The sequence below is a fragment of the Gossypium hirsutum genome, chromosome D04 (genome assembly GCF_007990345.1).
Source record: "Gossypium hirsutum isolate 1008001.06 chromosome D04, Gossypium_hirsutum_v2.1, whole genome shotgun sequence".
NCBI lineage: Eukaryota > Viridiplantae > Streptophyta > Magnoliopsida > Malvales > Malvaceae > Gossypium > Gossypium hirsutum.
The window spans coordinates 54,089,833-54,107,373 of NC_053440.1; the positions used below are offsets into that span (position 1 = coordinate 54,089,833).

The 17,541-nt window shown below is 36.0% G+C and overlaps 2 protein-coding genes across 4 annotated transcripts; both read left to right on the top strand.

Annotated features, from left to right (window-relative positions):
* The first annotated feature begins 1,083 nt into the window (after positions 1-1,083).
* Positions 1,084-3,566, top strand: LOC107898776 (L-type lectin-domain containing receptor kinase IX.1). The gene has a single exon (XM_016824315.2). The coding sequence runs from the start codon at positions 1,180-1,182 to the stop codon at positions 3,352-3,354; it is 2,175 nt and encodes a 724-aa protein (XP_016679804.2). The 5' UTR covers positions 1,084-1,179; the 3' UTR covers positions 3,355-3,566.
* Positions 3,567-14,271: 10,705 nt separating this feature from the next.
* LOC107898774 (L-type lectin-domain containing receptor kinase IX.1) lies at positions 14,272-17,510 on the top strand. 3 transcript variants are annotated; one of them, XM_041090920.1, is made up of 2 exons: positions 14,272-14,349; positions 15,370-17,510. In XM_041090920.1, the coding sequence occupies exon 2, from the start codon at positions 15,384-15,386 to the stop codon at positions 17,388-17,390; it is 2,007 nt and encodes a 668-aa protein (XP_040946854.1). In that variant the 5' UTR covers positions 14,272-14,349; positions 15,370-15,383; the 3' UTR covers positions 17,391-17,510. The 3 variants fall into 3 exon arrangements, with proteins under 3 accessions (XP_040946854.1, XP_016679803.2, XP_040946853.1); XM_041090919.1 differs by lacking the exon at positions 14,272-14,349 and adding an exon at positions 15,103-15,238; XM_016824314.2 differs by lacking the exon at positions 14,272-14,349 and having other exon boundaries at positions 15,041-17,510.
* The last annotated feature ends 31 nt before the right edge of the window (positions 17,511-17,541 follow it).

Genomic DNA, 17,541 nt, shown 5'->3' on the forward strand with positions numbered 1-17,541 from the left:
AATTAAAAATATAATTTCAAATTGAGAGTATTTTTTTTTAGAAAATTATGTTTAAATACTTTTTTGTTTTTAAAAAGATTAAAAATAATTAATAAAAATTAATTTTTAAGTAGAATGAGAACGGATGTATCCAATATTTATGGAGGTGATCATAATTTTTAATATTACACCTTCATAGTGGAGTGAGACGGATGATACACGAAGTGTACTAACTTTGGAGGGATGAAAAATTTGACAGCATTCATATTGTCTCACTCTTTTGCCATATCTACTTATAATTTCTAAAAAGGGTTAATGCATTATTTTATGGCCTAAATTTGATACTTATTTTCACATGGATTAAACCACTTTTTGGAATTTGAACTTGACAACTATTATCACGTTAGGATCTAAATTTATTTTTGTTCAAGTTAGTTCCTAAACTTGACCACTATTCTCACGTTAGGGCCTAAAGTAGGCAACTATTTCCACACTGGAGTTTGAACTTTTTTTTATTCAAGTTAATCCTTGAACTTGACAATTATTCTCATATTGAGGCTTAAACTTGATAATTGTTTCTACATTAGAGCCTAAACTTTAGAGTTTTCAAGGAAATATCAAGGACTAATTTGGATAAAAAAATTCAAGCTCTAGTGTAGGAACAATTGTCAGAACCTAATTTGGATGAAAAAAGGTTCAAACCCTGATGTAAAAATAATTACCAAGTTTACGACTTAACTTGAACAAAAAAAAAGTTTAGATCCCAATGTGATAATAGTTGTTAAGTTCAAAACCTAAAAAGTGATATAACCTTTTCCTTTAATTTTTCTTTTATGTAAATCGATCACTAAACTTGACAATTATTTCCATATTAATATTTAGATTTTACTTTCTCCAATTAAATTCTTGAAATTCCCTTAAAACAAAGTTAACTCTAACATTGAAAATAATTGTAAAATTCAGGTATTAACTGTAGCAAGGAAAAGAAATTGGGACCCAGCATGGGAACATAATCGAATTCAGCCCAAAAAAGGGATCAACCGTCCTTAAAATTAAAGCAAATTAAAATTTTTTATTACGAAGACTTAAAAGTCTTTGTTCACACACCGAAGCATAGTGCTTTTTGGGTTTCCAAACTTCTCTTTAATTATTGTTACTTTATCGACGAAGCAAATTATTTATTCCACACCTGAAAATGCAATGTATTACCATGCATATGCAGCAACTTTCCTCAAAATCCTTACTTTGAAAATGAAGAATGCTGAGAATTTGTATGTGAAATCTCCAAAACCTGCATTTCTCTTCATATTATTATTCATCCTTGTTCTTCATCTTCCAAAGGCTGCATCAGTGGATGATGATGATAACATCAACTTCACTTTCCCTGATTTCAACCCAAATACGCATCGCATAGTTTATGAAGCTGATGCGTACGCATCAGGCAACGCAATACAACTCACTGCTGACCAAATAAACAAGGGTCTAAATGGTAGTGTTGGTCGAGCCACTTATTACAAGCCAATGCACCTTTGGGACAATTCGTCGGGGAATCTCCTACTTGCAGATTTCACCACTCAATTTTCTTTCTCCATTGATTCCTTGCACAATAGCTCATACGGTAGTGGGTTTGCGTTTTTCCTTGCTCCCAATGGCTCAAAAATCCCACCTAGATCCGCCGGTGGTTGTTTGGGACTTCAAACTTGCAACTCGAGTTTGACTTATGATGTTAACTCTAAATTTGTTGCAGTGGAGTTTGATACGTATCACAGTCCTTGGGATCCTCTGGGGATGTCAGAGCACGTGGGCATTGATCTCAACTCTGTCAATTCTTCTAACCCCACCGTCAAATGGTGGTGGAGTGATATTGAAAATGGGGGAAAAGTTAATGCTTTCATCACTTACAACTCTAGTACAAAACACTTGAGTGTTTTTTTAGTTGATGCTAATGATTTTTCTCGTGAGAATTCATCTAGTCTTTCTGCAACACTGGATCTTAGCGGATATTTACCAGAATGGGTCACTTTTGGCTTCTCAGGAGCCGCTGGATTTAACACTATAACGGAGCTAAACACTATTTATTCCTGGAATTTCAGCTCTACCTTACAAGTTTCCATGAATACAACTATCCATCCTCCAGCAACAGCACCAAGCCTTCCAGTCAATCCCAGAAGGAAGAGCAAGACATGGCTATGTCTAGTTCTAGCCGTCGTTGGTGGCATTTTTGCTTTGCTCCTAGTTCCAGGTCTGGTTTGGCTTTTTTGCAGGAGAGGAAAGTATAACAAGATGAGGGATGATGGGCCCATGTCTGTCAACGTAGAAATGGAAAAAGTAACAGCACCTAGGCAGTTTTCCTACAAGGAGCTAAGACTTGCAACCAGTAATTTTGCTGATGAAGGTCTGCTCGGAGAGGGAGGTTTTGGGAAGGTTTATTTAGGCTTCTTGAGGGACATCAACTGTAGTATTGCTGTCAAAAGGATAACTCCACATTCTCAACAAGGGGTGAAAGAGTACGTATCAGAAGTTACAACTATTACCAGATTGAGGCATAGGAATTTGGTCCAACTAATTGGTTGGTGCCATGACAGTAAGGAGTTCCTCATCGTGTACGAATTCCTTCCAAATAAGAGTCTCGATTACCATCTACATAGAGAGCCATGCTTGTTGACGTGGGATACAAGGTATAAAATCGCTATGGGACTGGCCTCAGCGTTGTTTTATCTGCAGGAAGAATGTGACAAATGCGTTTTGCATCGAGACATCAAGTCAAGTAATGTTCTGTTGGATTTGAGTTTCAATGCCAAGCTTGGTGACTTTGGGTTGGCTAGGCTTGTTGACCATGGACAAGGGTCTCAAACAACTAAGGTTATGCTTGGGACTGATGGTTATATAGCACCCGAGTGTCTTGACACATGCAAAGCCATTAAGGAATCCGACATATACAGTTTTGGTATTGTTGCCTTAGAAATAGCCACCGGAATGAAGGCTATTGCTGTAATTGAAAGGAATGGTAAGAGATTCAAGAGAAAACTGGTGGAATGGGTTTGGGAACTGTACGGGAAAGAGAGTGTTTTCGATGCTGTAGACCCACGATTGTATGGCAATTACGACATGGAACAAATGCAACGGTTGCTCTTAGTTGGGCTCGCTTGTGCTAACCCAAACTATTATGCCCGCCCATCGATAACGCGGGCTATCGACATCCTTGGTTTCAAAGCCCCATTGCCCATACTACCACGGGAGCTGCCGGTTCCAACATATATTGCAGCTTTGGAAGACAACATTGTTACATCTTCCGCATCCAATTCATCCCATACCAGTGGTTCCAGAAGAAGCGAAACCCAAACTTCAGGCAATGGTTCCAATATCCATTCTTGAAGGATAAAACAAGGACTCCAAGTTCAAACACAGAAGCCAAGCAGTGAGTTCTTGGTTAGTAGTTAACACTTAGTATTTTGTTCTTTTCATTGGCTATGAAGATTACTATTTTGAGATTTTAATTTTGTTCTTGTCATGGTTTTCCAAGTGTAAAATAATGATTGTTTTCGTTATTAATAAAAGTTCAATTTTCTTAGCAAAATGAACAAATATATAAAATCTTATAAATAAATAAAAACCGATTCGAAGGGTTCCTAGGAGACCCATTGACTTGTACTTAGTCTAAGTCTTTCTAGTTTTATTAACATTGATGGACAACAATAAAGAATATATTTAAGCAGTAACTGTAGTGGAGCCCTGACAATACAAGGAGCCAATTACTTCTTGACAAACATTTGCAAATTAATGTCGTCGGAACCAAAAACAAAAAGGAAAAAGAAAGGCAATGTCAATTATTACAAGGTACCAAGATTCCTTGGATTTATGTTATGTTTTTACAGGTAAATTATATCCCAGTTTGGTTTTCATCACTAAAGTTATATATAAAAAAATTCCTTAAAAAAATTTATAAAGGGACTAAATTGAATCCCCTCATCAGTGCTTTGGTCGAGAGATAGAGATCGAAAATGTATACATTCCATCTTCCCTATGGCAAGTGTACAATTACACTCGAGGATGTCAATTTACAACTTAGTTTATCGGTCAATGGGGATATCGTTACAAGGCCAATTATTAGTGCTGATTAGAGTGCAACATGTGAGCAACTACTAGGGAAGGTGCTAAACAAGTTTAGGGTTAGCTGGATCGAGATGAGATGGTTGGAGGACAACTTCCAAACTATCGAGGCTTTAGCGAATGACTTTGAAAAGGAATAATTCACGTGCGCATTCATCTTGAGGTTGATTGGGGGTCTGCTAATGCTAGATAAATCTTGCAATTTGATACATTTAAGGCGGCTACTACTACTAGTCGACTTCAAAGAATCGGAACAACTTAGTTGGGGAATCAACGGTGTTGGCGACATTATACTGAGAAATGTGTCGAGCGACGATATCGAATAAAACTAAAATCAACGGTTGCATGCTCCTTTATATGGTAAAATTCATTTGACAATATCATTACCATTTTTATTTTTCATTGTTGTAATTTTGAAATAAAATATTATTTGAATAGGTGAAACAACCCCGCGAGACACAGCGGTATACAAACCAAGCTCGAGGATATCTGACTAGTTCCAGATCAAGAAATCGAATAGAATGTTAGTTTATGATTTTCAGAGTTATATAATATGTACTATAACACTTGAAATTAAATATCAGACACGTTTTAAAAATTATAAATTCGTAATGCAGTTTGTATGGATGTCATATGTGGATCCGAGGATTCAAGAATGTGTCTTGACAGAATTTTTGGCCGGTCACAACATCTGGCACGTCAAAGTGCTATTGGCCATTTTGCAACGGTCGAGATGTACGAATCCGACTGATTCATACGACAGTTCAGATGTACGCATCGTATTCTGTCCTCACCCTAGAAGCTTGATGACTTGCACAAGATTGACTTGCGGAGGAGACTCGAGGAAGATTGGCCAACATTCTACAAAAAGTACATCGAGATGTGGTAGCGTAGGTACGATTACTTGCCAACACGTGAACCATTTCTCACACCAGAGTTGACGACATCTCCAGATTACATAGATTGGTTCAGGTATAATAGTAAGTTTTATCTACTGTCGGCTTTGAAAAGTAGTAGGCAACGTCACTGTAGGAGGCCAAGACGAGGGCCTTTCAATCCTAGGTCGAGAGATGGAGATATGACGGGATCGACATCTGTTCCATCTACACCGAAGGACCCAATTTTCGTGCAAACTCCCAATCAATATGGTTTATTTGTTTTTGATTCAAACCCAATTTTTTGTCACAAGTATCATAACACGCACATTCATTCCCCGCTTCATCACCTTTAGTTCCAGTTTATTTTACACAACCACTACAACACGTGCAATCATTCCATGCATCAACATATTCAGCACCAGTTTATTTTAAACAAGCATTATAACATGCACAACCATTCCCTACATCAACACCTTCCGCAGGGATATATTATGCACGACCACCACCTATTGTGCCATATTACATGCCAATTTCGCCAATATTGACGCATTCGGTATTGCCAATAATTTCTACCTTCTATCCGTAACTAGGCCATACGACATATAATTGCTTGTTGATAATGTTGCAAACACCCCCAACATCATTGTTCTACTGATGTGGGCTATCCTTCTAACCGCTAACTCAAATAGGGGGAATCCACGATGGGCAGCTAGGACACAGTTGCAGTCAACCACGGAGGGAGAAGATAAAGTTAGCAATCAACCTCGACGTACACGTTAAGCTTATCCTGAAGTCGGCGAAGAGCCGAAAAACCAATCAGTGCGACGAAATTCGAGGCGTGCCCTACGCCCACCCAGTTGTGGCACATATTTGGGACACAGATGATTATGTTATTTTGTAATTTTGAATTTTTTATATACTTTATTTTACATTTGAAATGTACACTTATTTACAATGTACGAAACAAATTTATTAAATTGGTTTGATTTGTACACAATCAAGTTATGAGTTTAAAATTTACAATTATTTATGTTACTTTTTCATTTAAGTTTTTCTCCATCCATTTGTTAAGTACAATATTTTCAAAAAGCAAATAATAGCTTAGAAGGTTTGAAAAAACCCTAAACTTCGGCTTGCAAATTGTATTATATCTTACTCTAATAATTAATAGTAACTTACACTTTACAGGAAAAATTAATGAATAAACAAATAAGTTAGTGTTTTCACTACATGAGTTAGTGTTTTAATTAGCTTTTCTACATTTCAATAATTAATATTAACTTTGGCATGCGAGTTCTACACATGCAATTTCTACATTTTCCTCAATCAAGTTTATCCCAAGAATCCCAAGTTGCAAAGGCTCAAAAGTAATTAAGTTTAGTGGTTGAAATGCTTAGAGAGAAAACACTCCCTGCAAGGGGCATTTTTATCTGACATTGTAACACCTTGAATAATTTATTTCTGATTATGTATATATTTGACACAATTGTGTATCTACTTCAGTGGTTAGGTGTTCTAGGCGTGTGTGTGAGGTATTGGGTCCAAGTCCCATGTTTACTAATTTTGTTATTTTCGATCCAAGCCTTACCCTTGTAGAGTGGGCTTACATAAAATTTTCTGTTAATTTATATTAGAATGAACCTGCTAGTTCGAGTGGTAAGGGAGTTGGTGTGTTAGAGGTCTTCTGTTTGAAACCCTGCGCAAGCATAAATGATATTTTTTACTCTGTTGACTTATAGAGTTTCGGTGGAGTTGGGATTCTGAGTATGTGGTTTGTTAGTTTGATAGTGGGGAGAAATTTAGAGGATTTGGGTAGTTTCATATTATTTTCCTTTTTTGATATTTTCTCTCTCTGAAAAACTCCCAAAATTTTTACGTTCATTTTCTGTGTTCTGGAAAAATTCTTTTTGGTTTCCTTACTTTTAAAATTCCATTGCAATCCTGTTGTTCAATTCCGGTTTTCAGTTTTTCGGTGCCTTTGCGCGGTTTGGCAAGTGTAAAGGGTGTTTTCGAGTAGGTTGGGGAAAAATTGTTTTAACTGTTTAAATCAATGCTATTCTTTTTTTTTTCAATTGTTGATTTCGAGTTTTGGCAGCAGGGAATCGGGAAGAAAGGGGTTCTCCTCAGCGGAATCATAATTGAGATCGTTTGGGGTGTTAGGGTAAGTGATGGTCGTTTGAATGGAGCTGTTGTTGGTTTTGTAGTTCAGATCAATCATGAATTAAGACTAATTTTGAGCGTTGGTATGTCGATTTTTAAGTTCTAGAGGGCTTATGCTTGCAGTAACATCAATATTGTACCAGGTGTATTCCCAAATCACAAAAAACAAAGTTTCAGCGAAAGCCGAAAATACTTACTTCGACCCCAAATGGGCGTGTGGTCGACAGTGTGGGTGGCCATGTGCGAGACACAGCCTTATGTTTGACAAGGGTATGGCCGTGCTCAAGACACGACCGTGTGGGCCACACGAGCTAGGTCAAGTTGGGCATGTGCGCCACACAAGCAAGGCCAATCTGGGAGTGTGGGCCACACATGCGTATGGTCCCATACGGGCAAGCCACACGGGCATGTAGGCCCATATTTTTGAAATTTTCCCTAGGGTAGACAGGTCGTTCCGATCGACTGTGGGCCTACCGTAGGGTCAGTAAGGGCTAACCAAACCCTAAAACTATGTGATCTGATAGTCTAAAATTCTGCTATGAGTATGACACTGATATGCATGACTGATTATTTTGTTAAGTATATATATAGGACATCCGTATATGAGCATGATATTACTGAATCTGTTATTTCTCTATCTGTGATTAGGGTGGGTTTTGTATATGTGGAGGAAGTAATTTGTACAGTGACACTTCACCTTTATTCTGGCAGCTTGGCTGCACCATTATCTGTAACGTGTCGCATCGACACTATATGGTGTGTAGGGATGTGTGGGTATTTTTAACCCCACATAGTGTGACAGGATGGTCGGAGATGGTGTGTAGATGATGGGGGTAGAATTTTGCATATCTGTACTGCTTACCTGATTCTGTTATCTGTATCTAAAATGGACATAAGTCCGAATCTATATCTTACTGTATATGAGTTTACTGTATGTATTGCATGTCTATTTCTATTGGGTTACACACTGAGTTTGCGAAAAATCACATCTGTTTGTCTGTTTTGTTCAGGTAATCCACTGACTTAGACGGGTAGGTGCGACGGAGGCTCAGCGGTGACCACTTGATTGAGAACTATTTCACTTAGTAAATTATGTTTTTTATTTATAATTCTGGTTTCATTCGAGAGTTTGTAATTTTTGGGACTCTCCGGACTGTTAGTTTTTATTTTGGTTTTGGATGCGTTTTGACTATTTTATTGCGATGCATAACGAAAAACACGATTTTACAAAAATAAAGGTTTTTCTGAAACACGAATTGAATTTCTAAAATATAACGGTTTTAAGACTTTCACTGTAAATTATGTTTTGGTAAACAAATAAATTAAATAAACATTTTTCGAAAATAGATATAAACAAATATAAATTATGAAACTTGAATGATTTGACGAAATGACTCTGTTTTCAAAACCTTACCTTGTGACATCTTCAAATTCAGCCATAACGTCTAGGCTGAGTTTGGGGTGTTACAGACATGATAGTGAAAACGTTTCTTATAAGACACGTTTTCAAGCCACATGTTTGAGGAAAACGCCCTATGTAGGAAGTGTTTTCACTATCATGTTAGATGAAACGTCTCTTGTATAGAGCATTTTCTCTCTGGCCATTTCAACGACCCCAGTTTAATTGCTTCTAAGCCTTACAACTCAAGATTCTCATCATAAATTTTTCCCTTTATACCCCGTCCCATCCCCTATATAAATGATCATTCTTCGCCCCCTACTCACCACATCTCAATATTCTTTAAAAAAATTCAAGTTTAAAGATTTGTTTCTCTCTTGCTTTGAAGGAGACGTAATCATAGTTTTAAATTGCGATTGGGTTCACAGTGATGTCATGGAGCTTGATAGCCTACAAATTTCACCTATCGTGTGAGTATAGCGTCATCACCTAAGAAGTCAGTATCACTTTGCAACTTGAGGTCCAAGTTGCCGGTGATTATACCGTCTTGGGTTGAAGTGTAACTAAGGTTTCAAGTTTACAAAGGTTATAATGTCAAGGGATGGAGCATAAATGGACCGTAGTTAATGGTTCTAATGAAACACTCTAGGAAAATCTTACATCAATAAAGCACAGAAGAGACTTGGGCTATGTAAAGTGGTAGCAACACTTAAGTGGTAAGAGACTTTTTGGGGGTGTTTTCCATGATCTTCTGTCATACGTGTTGATGTGCATGTATGAGGACCAACAAATTTTCGTATCTCCCACAGCTGAGAACTTCTAATGAATGCAGCTCGTACCCACCAATTGCAGCCTTCCGCTGCCTTCCAACACTCCCCAACATATATTGTCGGAGTAGACACGGATACTTTATAATCCACCGATATCTTCATGCTGTACCGTTTAATGGCATATACGCACTCTTATTTACAGCTGAATCTCTGGCCTATGAATATCTCATCATCATCAGATGTTACGGGCAGCCCGTGAGAATGAACTATTTCAGGGTACTCCGGAAACTCAGCTACATACGCTGCGTCGGGGTCTATGAGCGACATGTGTGGCCCAGGATTATTGTGTATCACAATACGCCGCATCTGCTCCCCGACCGAAGAAGCGTTAATGCCTTTATCGTTGTTGACATCTTGATCGTCAATATCATCAGGTACATCGTCAACATCGGGATCACTGTCACTATCGACCTCTTTATCCCAATGATCGCCAGCACCTTCTTCTTCGCCAGCACCTTCTTCTTCACCACCAACCATGTCAACATCGGGTGTAATATTCAGGTCGATATCGATCCCACCCATAGTTGATTCACTATCAACGTATGATATTGGAGCCACCATCCACGGTTCTTCAGCCCCGTCTTCTTCATCAGATGCATTAACATCTTCATTTTGCTCCATACCGACTAACTCAGCAAATAAGTGAATCGATGCATTCTTCTCACTCCCATTCCTACAGTAGAGATCGACTATTGTCTCCACGTCTTCGTCGTCTACAAGTTCCATTTCGACGAATTTGACCGGATTTGTCGAAACTGGAAACTTGTAGAAAATTTTTGATATCCTTCTCCCACAACGTCTATGAATTTTTGCATTAATCCTTGCCTTCATTTCATCGAACGATACATTTCTATTAAATCTCATTGTTATTTGTTGCCGACATTCAAATACACATCCAACACTTGTTGTCAAGATGACTCCATCGAAATAAACGCATACAAGAAACTTAGCATCTATCTTCAATATTTAATCTGTCAAAAAAAAAAACAAAATCTCATAAAAATTCTCGAACGGTAACTAAATTACTTAAAAAAAAATTTATACTCAAAATAATATACAAAATAATACACACTAAAATTATTAATTTTACTAAAAATAATAACTAACTAACTAACTATAATAATAATACTAGTTTTTTACTAACTAGTTTATTTTCGTAAATAAAAATAATAAGTAACCATAATAATAATACTAGTTTTTTGCTAACTATAATATTACTAAGTTACATCTTAATACATTAATAACATCTTAATACTAACAACAACAACAACAACAACAACAACAACAACAACAACAATAATAATAATACTAACTAATACTATTATTTTGAGTTTTATTAATCTTAATAAATAAAGTAAAACAAAAAATATTACAAAATATACAAAATAATAACAACAATATAATCAATTATTTTTAAAAAAATACTTTCTTTTTCTCTCTTTTTCTCTTCTTTTCCGCAGCAACTCTTCTTCTTTCTTTTTTCTTTTGATTTTTCTCTCTTCAGCTGGATAGAGGTCGTATTTATAATACGAGTAGTGCCGCCAATCAATACGGCACCATTGGTGCCGCCAATGGTATTGGCACCATTGGTGCCGCCAATGGCTTTGGCACCTTTGGTGCCGCCAATCCCGTTGGCGTGACCAAGGTACACCCGTCACATTGGTCAGATTTTTTTTTCAGGTTTTTTATATATTTTGGTAAATAAAAATATATATATATATATATTTTGGTAAATAAAAAAAAGTTATAAAATTTTAGTAATTTTTTATTTTTGTTATAATATTTTAGTAAAAAAACCCTTACTATTTACTTTAATTAAATTAAAAATTAAATCATCAAACTAAAACCCAAGTTAAACCTAAAAATTTTCAATTTTAACATCAATGGTCACGTCAACCACCGTGCTTCGCCATCGACTCACTTATATTCATTTGAGTTCAAATTTCATCGTTCTCTTATTTTTGACCCCTTTTTTTCATTCCCAACCTTTATTTTAAAAAAAATACACTATTTTTCTAGATTTATAAATTAGGGGTGTTACAGAATTAGTCCACTAAAAGTATTATAACTTAACTCCCCATTATTTACCATCATGAAAATTGTTTAATTTAAGCTTTAGTTTAATGGCAGTGTGTTGCCCTCATAGTATATTTGTGGCCTTTTTTAGGTTTAATTTATTCACCTAATATGATTCTTTTTTATCTTATAGTTAATGTTGTATCCTCTGTGATAAGTGCATAATTTTTAAATTATTTGTGATATTTCTTCTCTTGAATTTTGTTTTATATTATATTATATTATATTATATTATATTATATTTATTACTGATTTATGTAATAATTGGAGAAAATGAGCTTAAAGTTTATTTTTAACAAATTTTTGTGGTTTGGACTTTCAACACAATATAATTTCGATATTTTGACTATAACTTGAGCTACAGGCCTCTGTTTTGAGCCCATAATATATGTTCGAAGGGAATTGAGAGATCTAGCTAAAGTTATTTCACTATTCAAGCCCAATAACATCGAGAAGGCAACCAAACATGGTCTGGAAGTCTGACGCGAAAATTATCGAAAAACCTAAAAATTTCTACTTTATGTATTCAAAGACACTTTTGTATTTTCTCCATTACGTTAGAGGTGTCCATGGGCCGGGTGGCCCGGCCCGGCCCGACAGCCCGCCTTAAATATGGGTTTGGGCAAAAAAACGAGGCCCGTTTAGAAAACGGGCCAGGCCTCGGGCACAACTTTTTTGGCCCGATCCCGACCCGGCCCGAATTTAATAAATAAATAAATTTTATTTTTATTTTTTAATTTTAAAATATTTTTAAAATACTTTTATTTTTAAATTAATTTTTTGGTGTTTATTAAAAAATGGGTCGAGCCGGGCCGGGCTTAGAATTTTATTCTCGGGCCGGGCCTGGGTAAATTTTTAGGCCTATATTTCGGGCCGGGCTGGGCCCGGGCCTAGGAGGCCGGCCGAATTTTTTTTTTGGGCCCGGCCCGGCCCGGCCCATGAACACTTCTACATTATGTTATTTTTGTGCTATAAATAGACATTTTAATGTTGAGAGATGGAGGTAGTCACTCCTAGTTTTATTCTGATTTTGCATTTTATTTTCTTTATGGGTTCTTAACTCTTTTTTTTTTCTAATTCAAGTAATATTCAAATTTTGATTTTACAAGTTTGTGACATCGAATTGCTCTTAATCTTTTTTTGCTTTCTAGTATTTGCATGCAAGGGCGAAACCAAAATTTTTTTTAAGGGGAGCGGAAATTAAATTATAATCTTTAAAATAGCAAAAATGTAATTTCACCATTTTAATAGCCTATATTTTTATAATTATTAAAGGGTTAAATCAAATTTTTATATTTTTTAGGGGGGCCACAATGTAATTTTACCTTAACTAATTTAAATTTTTCAAAAAAATTTAAAGGGCCTAAATGAAAATTTTTCCAGCTTTGAGGGGGTCGAGGCCTTGCCAACCCCTTAGTTTCGCCCCTATTTGCATGTCTTCTGGTTTAATTACAATTGTTCAAGTTTGTTAAATATTCGATTGGTATTTGATAGCTTAAAACAATCGCTTTAATTTGCCAATTAGATAATTAGTCAATCTATTGATTTCTAATATTTGTGACAACTGCATGATTATTTGTGTAGTATGCTCATGTGATCTAAGCTAAATATACCTTGATGATGTGTTTTTTGGCTAGAATTTGGTCTCTTTCATTCTTAATGCTATTGATAGATTAAATTCTTAAGTGATTGTTATAGGATTGTTTGTCAATAATGGAAGTAATTAATTACAATTGTCTTAATTATCGAGAAGGTAAGAAGAGATTAAGTTGCTAGGTGATCGTCCGTAATTATAACCAATTTATTAAAGAACACTGAAAATAATCTTTACATCAATGATCAAATCAAATGGATAATTTACTTTGACTAGAGTTTCATATCATTGTTTTTTTTTTCCAGAATTTTGATTATTGCTTTCTTTGGTTTTTTTTTTCAAATCTTAATTTTAATTTTTAAGTTTTCTTTAAACAAAACTCCCCATTCCCCTTTATTTTATTTATTTTAGTTGAAAGAATAAAATTTCTACTGATCCTATAGATTCGGCCCTACTTGGTGCTTCTACTATTTTTTTCAAGTAGATTTTATTTTTGGCGGCTTTGGCAATCATACATTCTGTAATGAAAATGATCATTACTCGTACTAGTAATGATAAAATAATTTGACGCAAATAAATGACTCTTGACCTCATGTTCCATTTTCATAATACATACAATGTCAATGAGAGGATATCATTAATTACTGTTTTATTGAGCTATGCTTCCACTATTGTGAGTGAAACATTACCATGTATAAGTTATATACCCAACATAATAACATTCAACCCACTACCTTAAGATCATAGCATAAATTCAACTTGGTTCATATTTAAATTATTGTCAATAAAGGCAATCACATCTATATCTTTTATTTTTGAAAGTTGTTTAGATAGTTAGGACAAGTTATATCTCTAACTAAACTTATAGACAACATAATAGTGCTAAGATTAGTCTTTTACTTAATTTAACCCCATGATCTACGAACAATTTAGATTACCTATTAATTTGTAATGTTAGGTAATTAACGAAATCACTTCAATGAAGGCACCAATCCCCTTTCTTCTTTTTCTGAGAGTGTGTTCAATGTTAAACTTGATAATACCAATGAAGACATTGGTTGGATTCCTTACTGCTTTTTGTTCGTTTCTAACACGTCCATTGACTTGTAATGGTAAAAGTCTTGGCACTTTTATTATTATTGATAGACCCCCAATAATGCAGTCTTGTGGTGGAGCCTAGACAAGCTATCGACATCCTTGGAAAGACTATATTGTTACATCTTCGGCATCCCATACCAGTGGTGCCAGAAGAAGCGAAATCCAATCCATTCCTTGAAGGATAAAACAAAGACCCCAAGTTGAGACACAGATAGTGAGTTCTTGGTTAGTATTTTGTTCTTTTCATTGGCTATGATGATTATTATTTTGTTCTTGTTCTTATGGTTTTCCAAGTGTAAAGTAAGGATTGTTTTGGTTCTTAATAAAAGTTGAATTTTCTTTGCAAAATGAAGAAATATATAAAATATCAAAAAAATCATTTCTAGCGGTTCTTAAGAGAACCATTGACAAAGATTCCAAGTCTTGCATTGATGGACCCCGTAAATCATGCCTTTAAAAGCACTTGCTAGGAAATAAACTGGGTTAAAATAAATTCCACCCAAAAAAATAAGCAACAAGACCAAATTAATTTATAACTTGTAATTGGGGTAGGTTGGCACCTTCTTTTATTGAATAAATATTGAAATTTAATTTAATGAATAATATCATATATATAAATTTTAATTTTATGTAATTATATATGAATCTTTTATTTGATTCAATTTTTACAAATTACTAACAATATTATCGAATTAGTATAATTTACATTGTTATATTATATACACAAACAATATATTAATCTAGTGTGAGAATAAATGCATGTAATTTAAATGTACAACTAAATCAAAATTAAAATTTTATATATAATTATATCAAATCAAATTTTATCATCAAATTTCATATATAAATTAATAAATAGTTTTTTAAATAATATAATTAATGAATTTGACAAAAAAAATTTCTTATTTTTTGTCCAAGTTCCCACCACAAAGTAGGAGATTCAATACGATATAATTATATTTTAGTGAGGTCCAATGTAGGGCAAGAATGTCAAACTTTATTTTAGTGAGGAAAATGAATTGTTTTATTCCAGGAAATGAATTACCTTGTGTTGCAGCAACTTTCCTCAAAATCCTTATCCGAAAATGAAGAAAGCTCAAAAAGCTGAGAATATGTATCTCAAATCTCGTAAATCTGAATTTTTCTTCGTATTATTATTCTTATACACCCTTCCTATGGGGTTACTTGTTCCTTTCACCATGACTGCAGCAATTGATGATGGCAACATCCATTTCAATTTGACAGATTTCACCCCAAATATGCCTCACGTAGAGTTTGAAGCTGATACAACCGCATCAGGTGGCCAAATCCAACTCACCACCAACCAGATAAACAAGGCTTTAAACGATAGTGTTGGTCGAGCCACTTATTACCAACCAATGCACCTTTGGGACAATTCATCAGGGAATCCCCGACTTGCAGATTTCACCACTCATTTTTCTTTCTCCATCGATTCCTTGAATAAGTCCTCCGGATATAGGGGTGATGGGTTTGCGTTTTTCCTTGCTCCCGATGGCTCAAAAATCCCTCCTAACTCTGGAGGTGGTTGCTTGGGACTTCAAAGTTGCGATATAGACGCCAACTCTAAATTTGTTGCAGTGGAATTTGATACGTTTCCCAATGTATGGGATGATCTGAGGTTAGATCACGTGGCCATTGATCTCAACTCTGTAAAGGCTTCATTCCACCCTGTCGAATGGCTGTGGAGTGATATTGAAAATGGGGGTAAAGTTGATGCTTTCATCACTTACAACTCTAGTACAAAAAACCTGAGTGTCTTTTTACTTGGTGCTGAGGACTTTAATCGTCTAAATTCATCTGCTCTTTCTGCAATATTGGATCTTAGTCAATATTTACCAGAATGGGTCACTTTTGGCTTCTCCGGAGCCACTGGATCTAGCATTGAGCTACACACTATTTATTCCTGGAGTTTCAGCTCCAACTTACAAGTTTCCACGAATAAAACCATCAATCCTCCAAATGTGGCGCCAAGCCCTCCAATCAACCCCAAAAGGAAGAGCAAGACATGGCTATGGGTAGTTCTAGCCATTGCTGGTGGCATTTCTGCATTGCTCCCAGTTCTGAGTCTGGTTTGGCTTTTCTGTAGGAGGAGAAAGTACAGAAGGATGAGGGAAGATGGGACCATGCCTGTCAACGTAGACGTGGAAATGATGACAGCACCTAGGAAGTTTTCCTACAGGGAACTCAGGCTTGCAACCAATAATTTTGCCGATGAAGGTCTCCTTGGAGAGGGAGGTTTTGGAAAAGTTTATTTAGGCTTCTTGAGGGACATCAATTCCAATATTGCTGTCAAAAGGATAACTCCAAATTCTCAACAAGGGGTGAAAGAGTACGAATCCGAAATTACCACTATTATCAAATTGAGGCACAGGAATTTGGTCCAACTCATCGGTTGGTGCCATGACAATAAGGAGTTCCTCATTGTGTATGAGTTCCTTCCAAATAGGAGTCTCGATTACCATCTACATAGAGAGCCATGCTTGTTGACATGGGATACAAGGTATAAAATCGCCATGGGAGTGGCCTCAGGGTTGTTTTATCTGCAAGAAGAATGTGATCGATGCGTGCTGCATCGAGACATCAAGTCAAGTAATGTTCTGCTAGATTTTAGTTTCAATGCCAAGCTTGGTGACTTTGGGCTGGCTAGGCTTGTTGACCACGGACAAGGGTCTCAAACAACAAAATTGATCCTTGGAACTGATGGTTATATAGCACCCGAGTGTCTTGAGACATACAAAGCCATTAAGGAATCCGACATATACAGCTTTGGTATTGTTGCCTTAGAAATAGCCTCCGGAAAGAAGGCCGTAGATGTAATTGAAAGGAACGGCAAGAGATTCAAGACAAAACTGGTGGAATGGGTTTGGGAATTGTATAGGGAAGGGCGTCTTTTGGATGCTGCTGACCCAAGATTGTCTGGAAACTACGACACGGAACGAATGGAACGGTTGCTTTTAGTTGGGATGGCTTGTGCTCACCCAAACTATTTTGACCGTCCATCCATAACGAATGCTATTGAAATCCTTGGTTCCAAGGCCCCACTGCCCAGTTTACCACGCGAGATGCCGGTTCCAATATACATTGCAGCTCTGCAAGACAATATCTTTACATCTTCAGCATCCACTTCATCCTATACCAGTGCCTCCAACAGAAGCCAAACTCAAAGTTCAGGCACTGGGTCAAGTATCCATTCCTTTAAGGATAAAACAATGGCTCCAGGTTATGACACGGAAGCCAAGCAGTGAATTCTTGGCAGTTGGTAGTTCGAGCCTTCTTTTGTTGTATATTTGGCTTCTTGTTTTTGAGTTTTGATGCTTTGGTGAAAATTTTGTTCTCACCTTAATATTAGTAGGTCATATCATATCTATCTATCTATCTATCTATATATATATATGA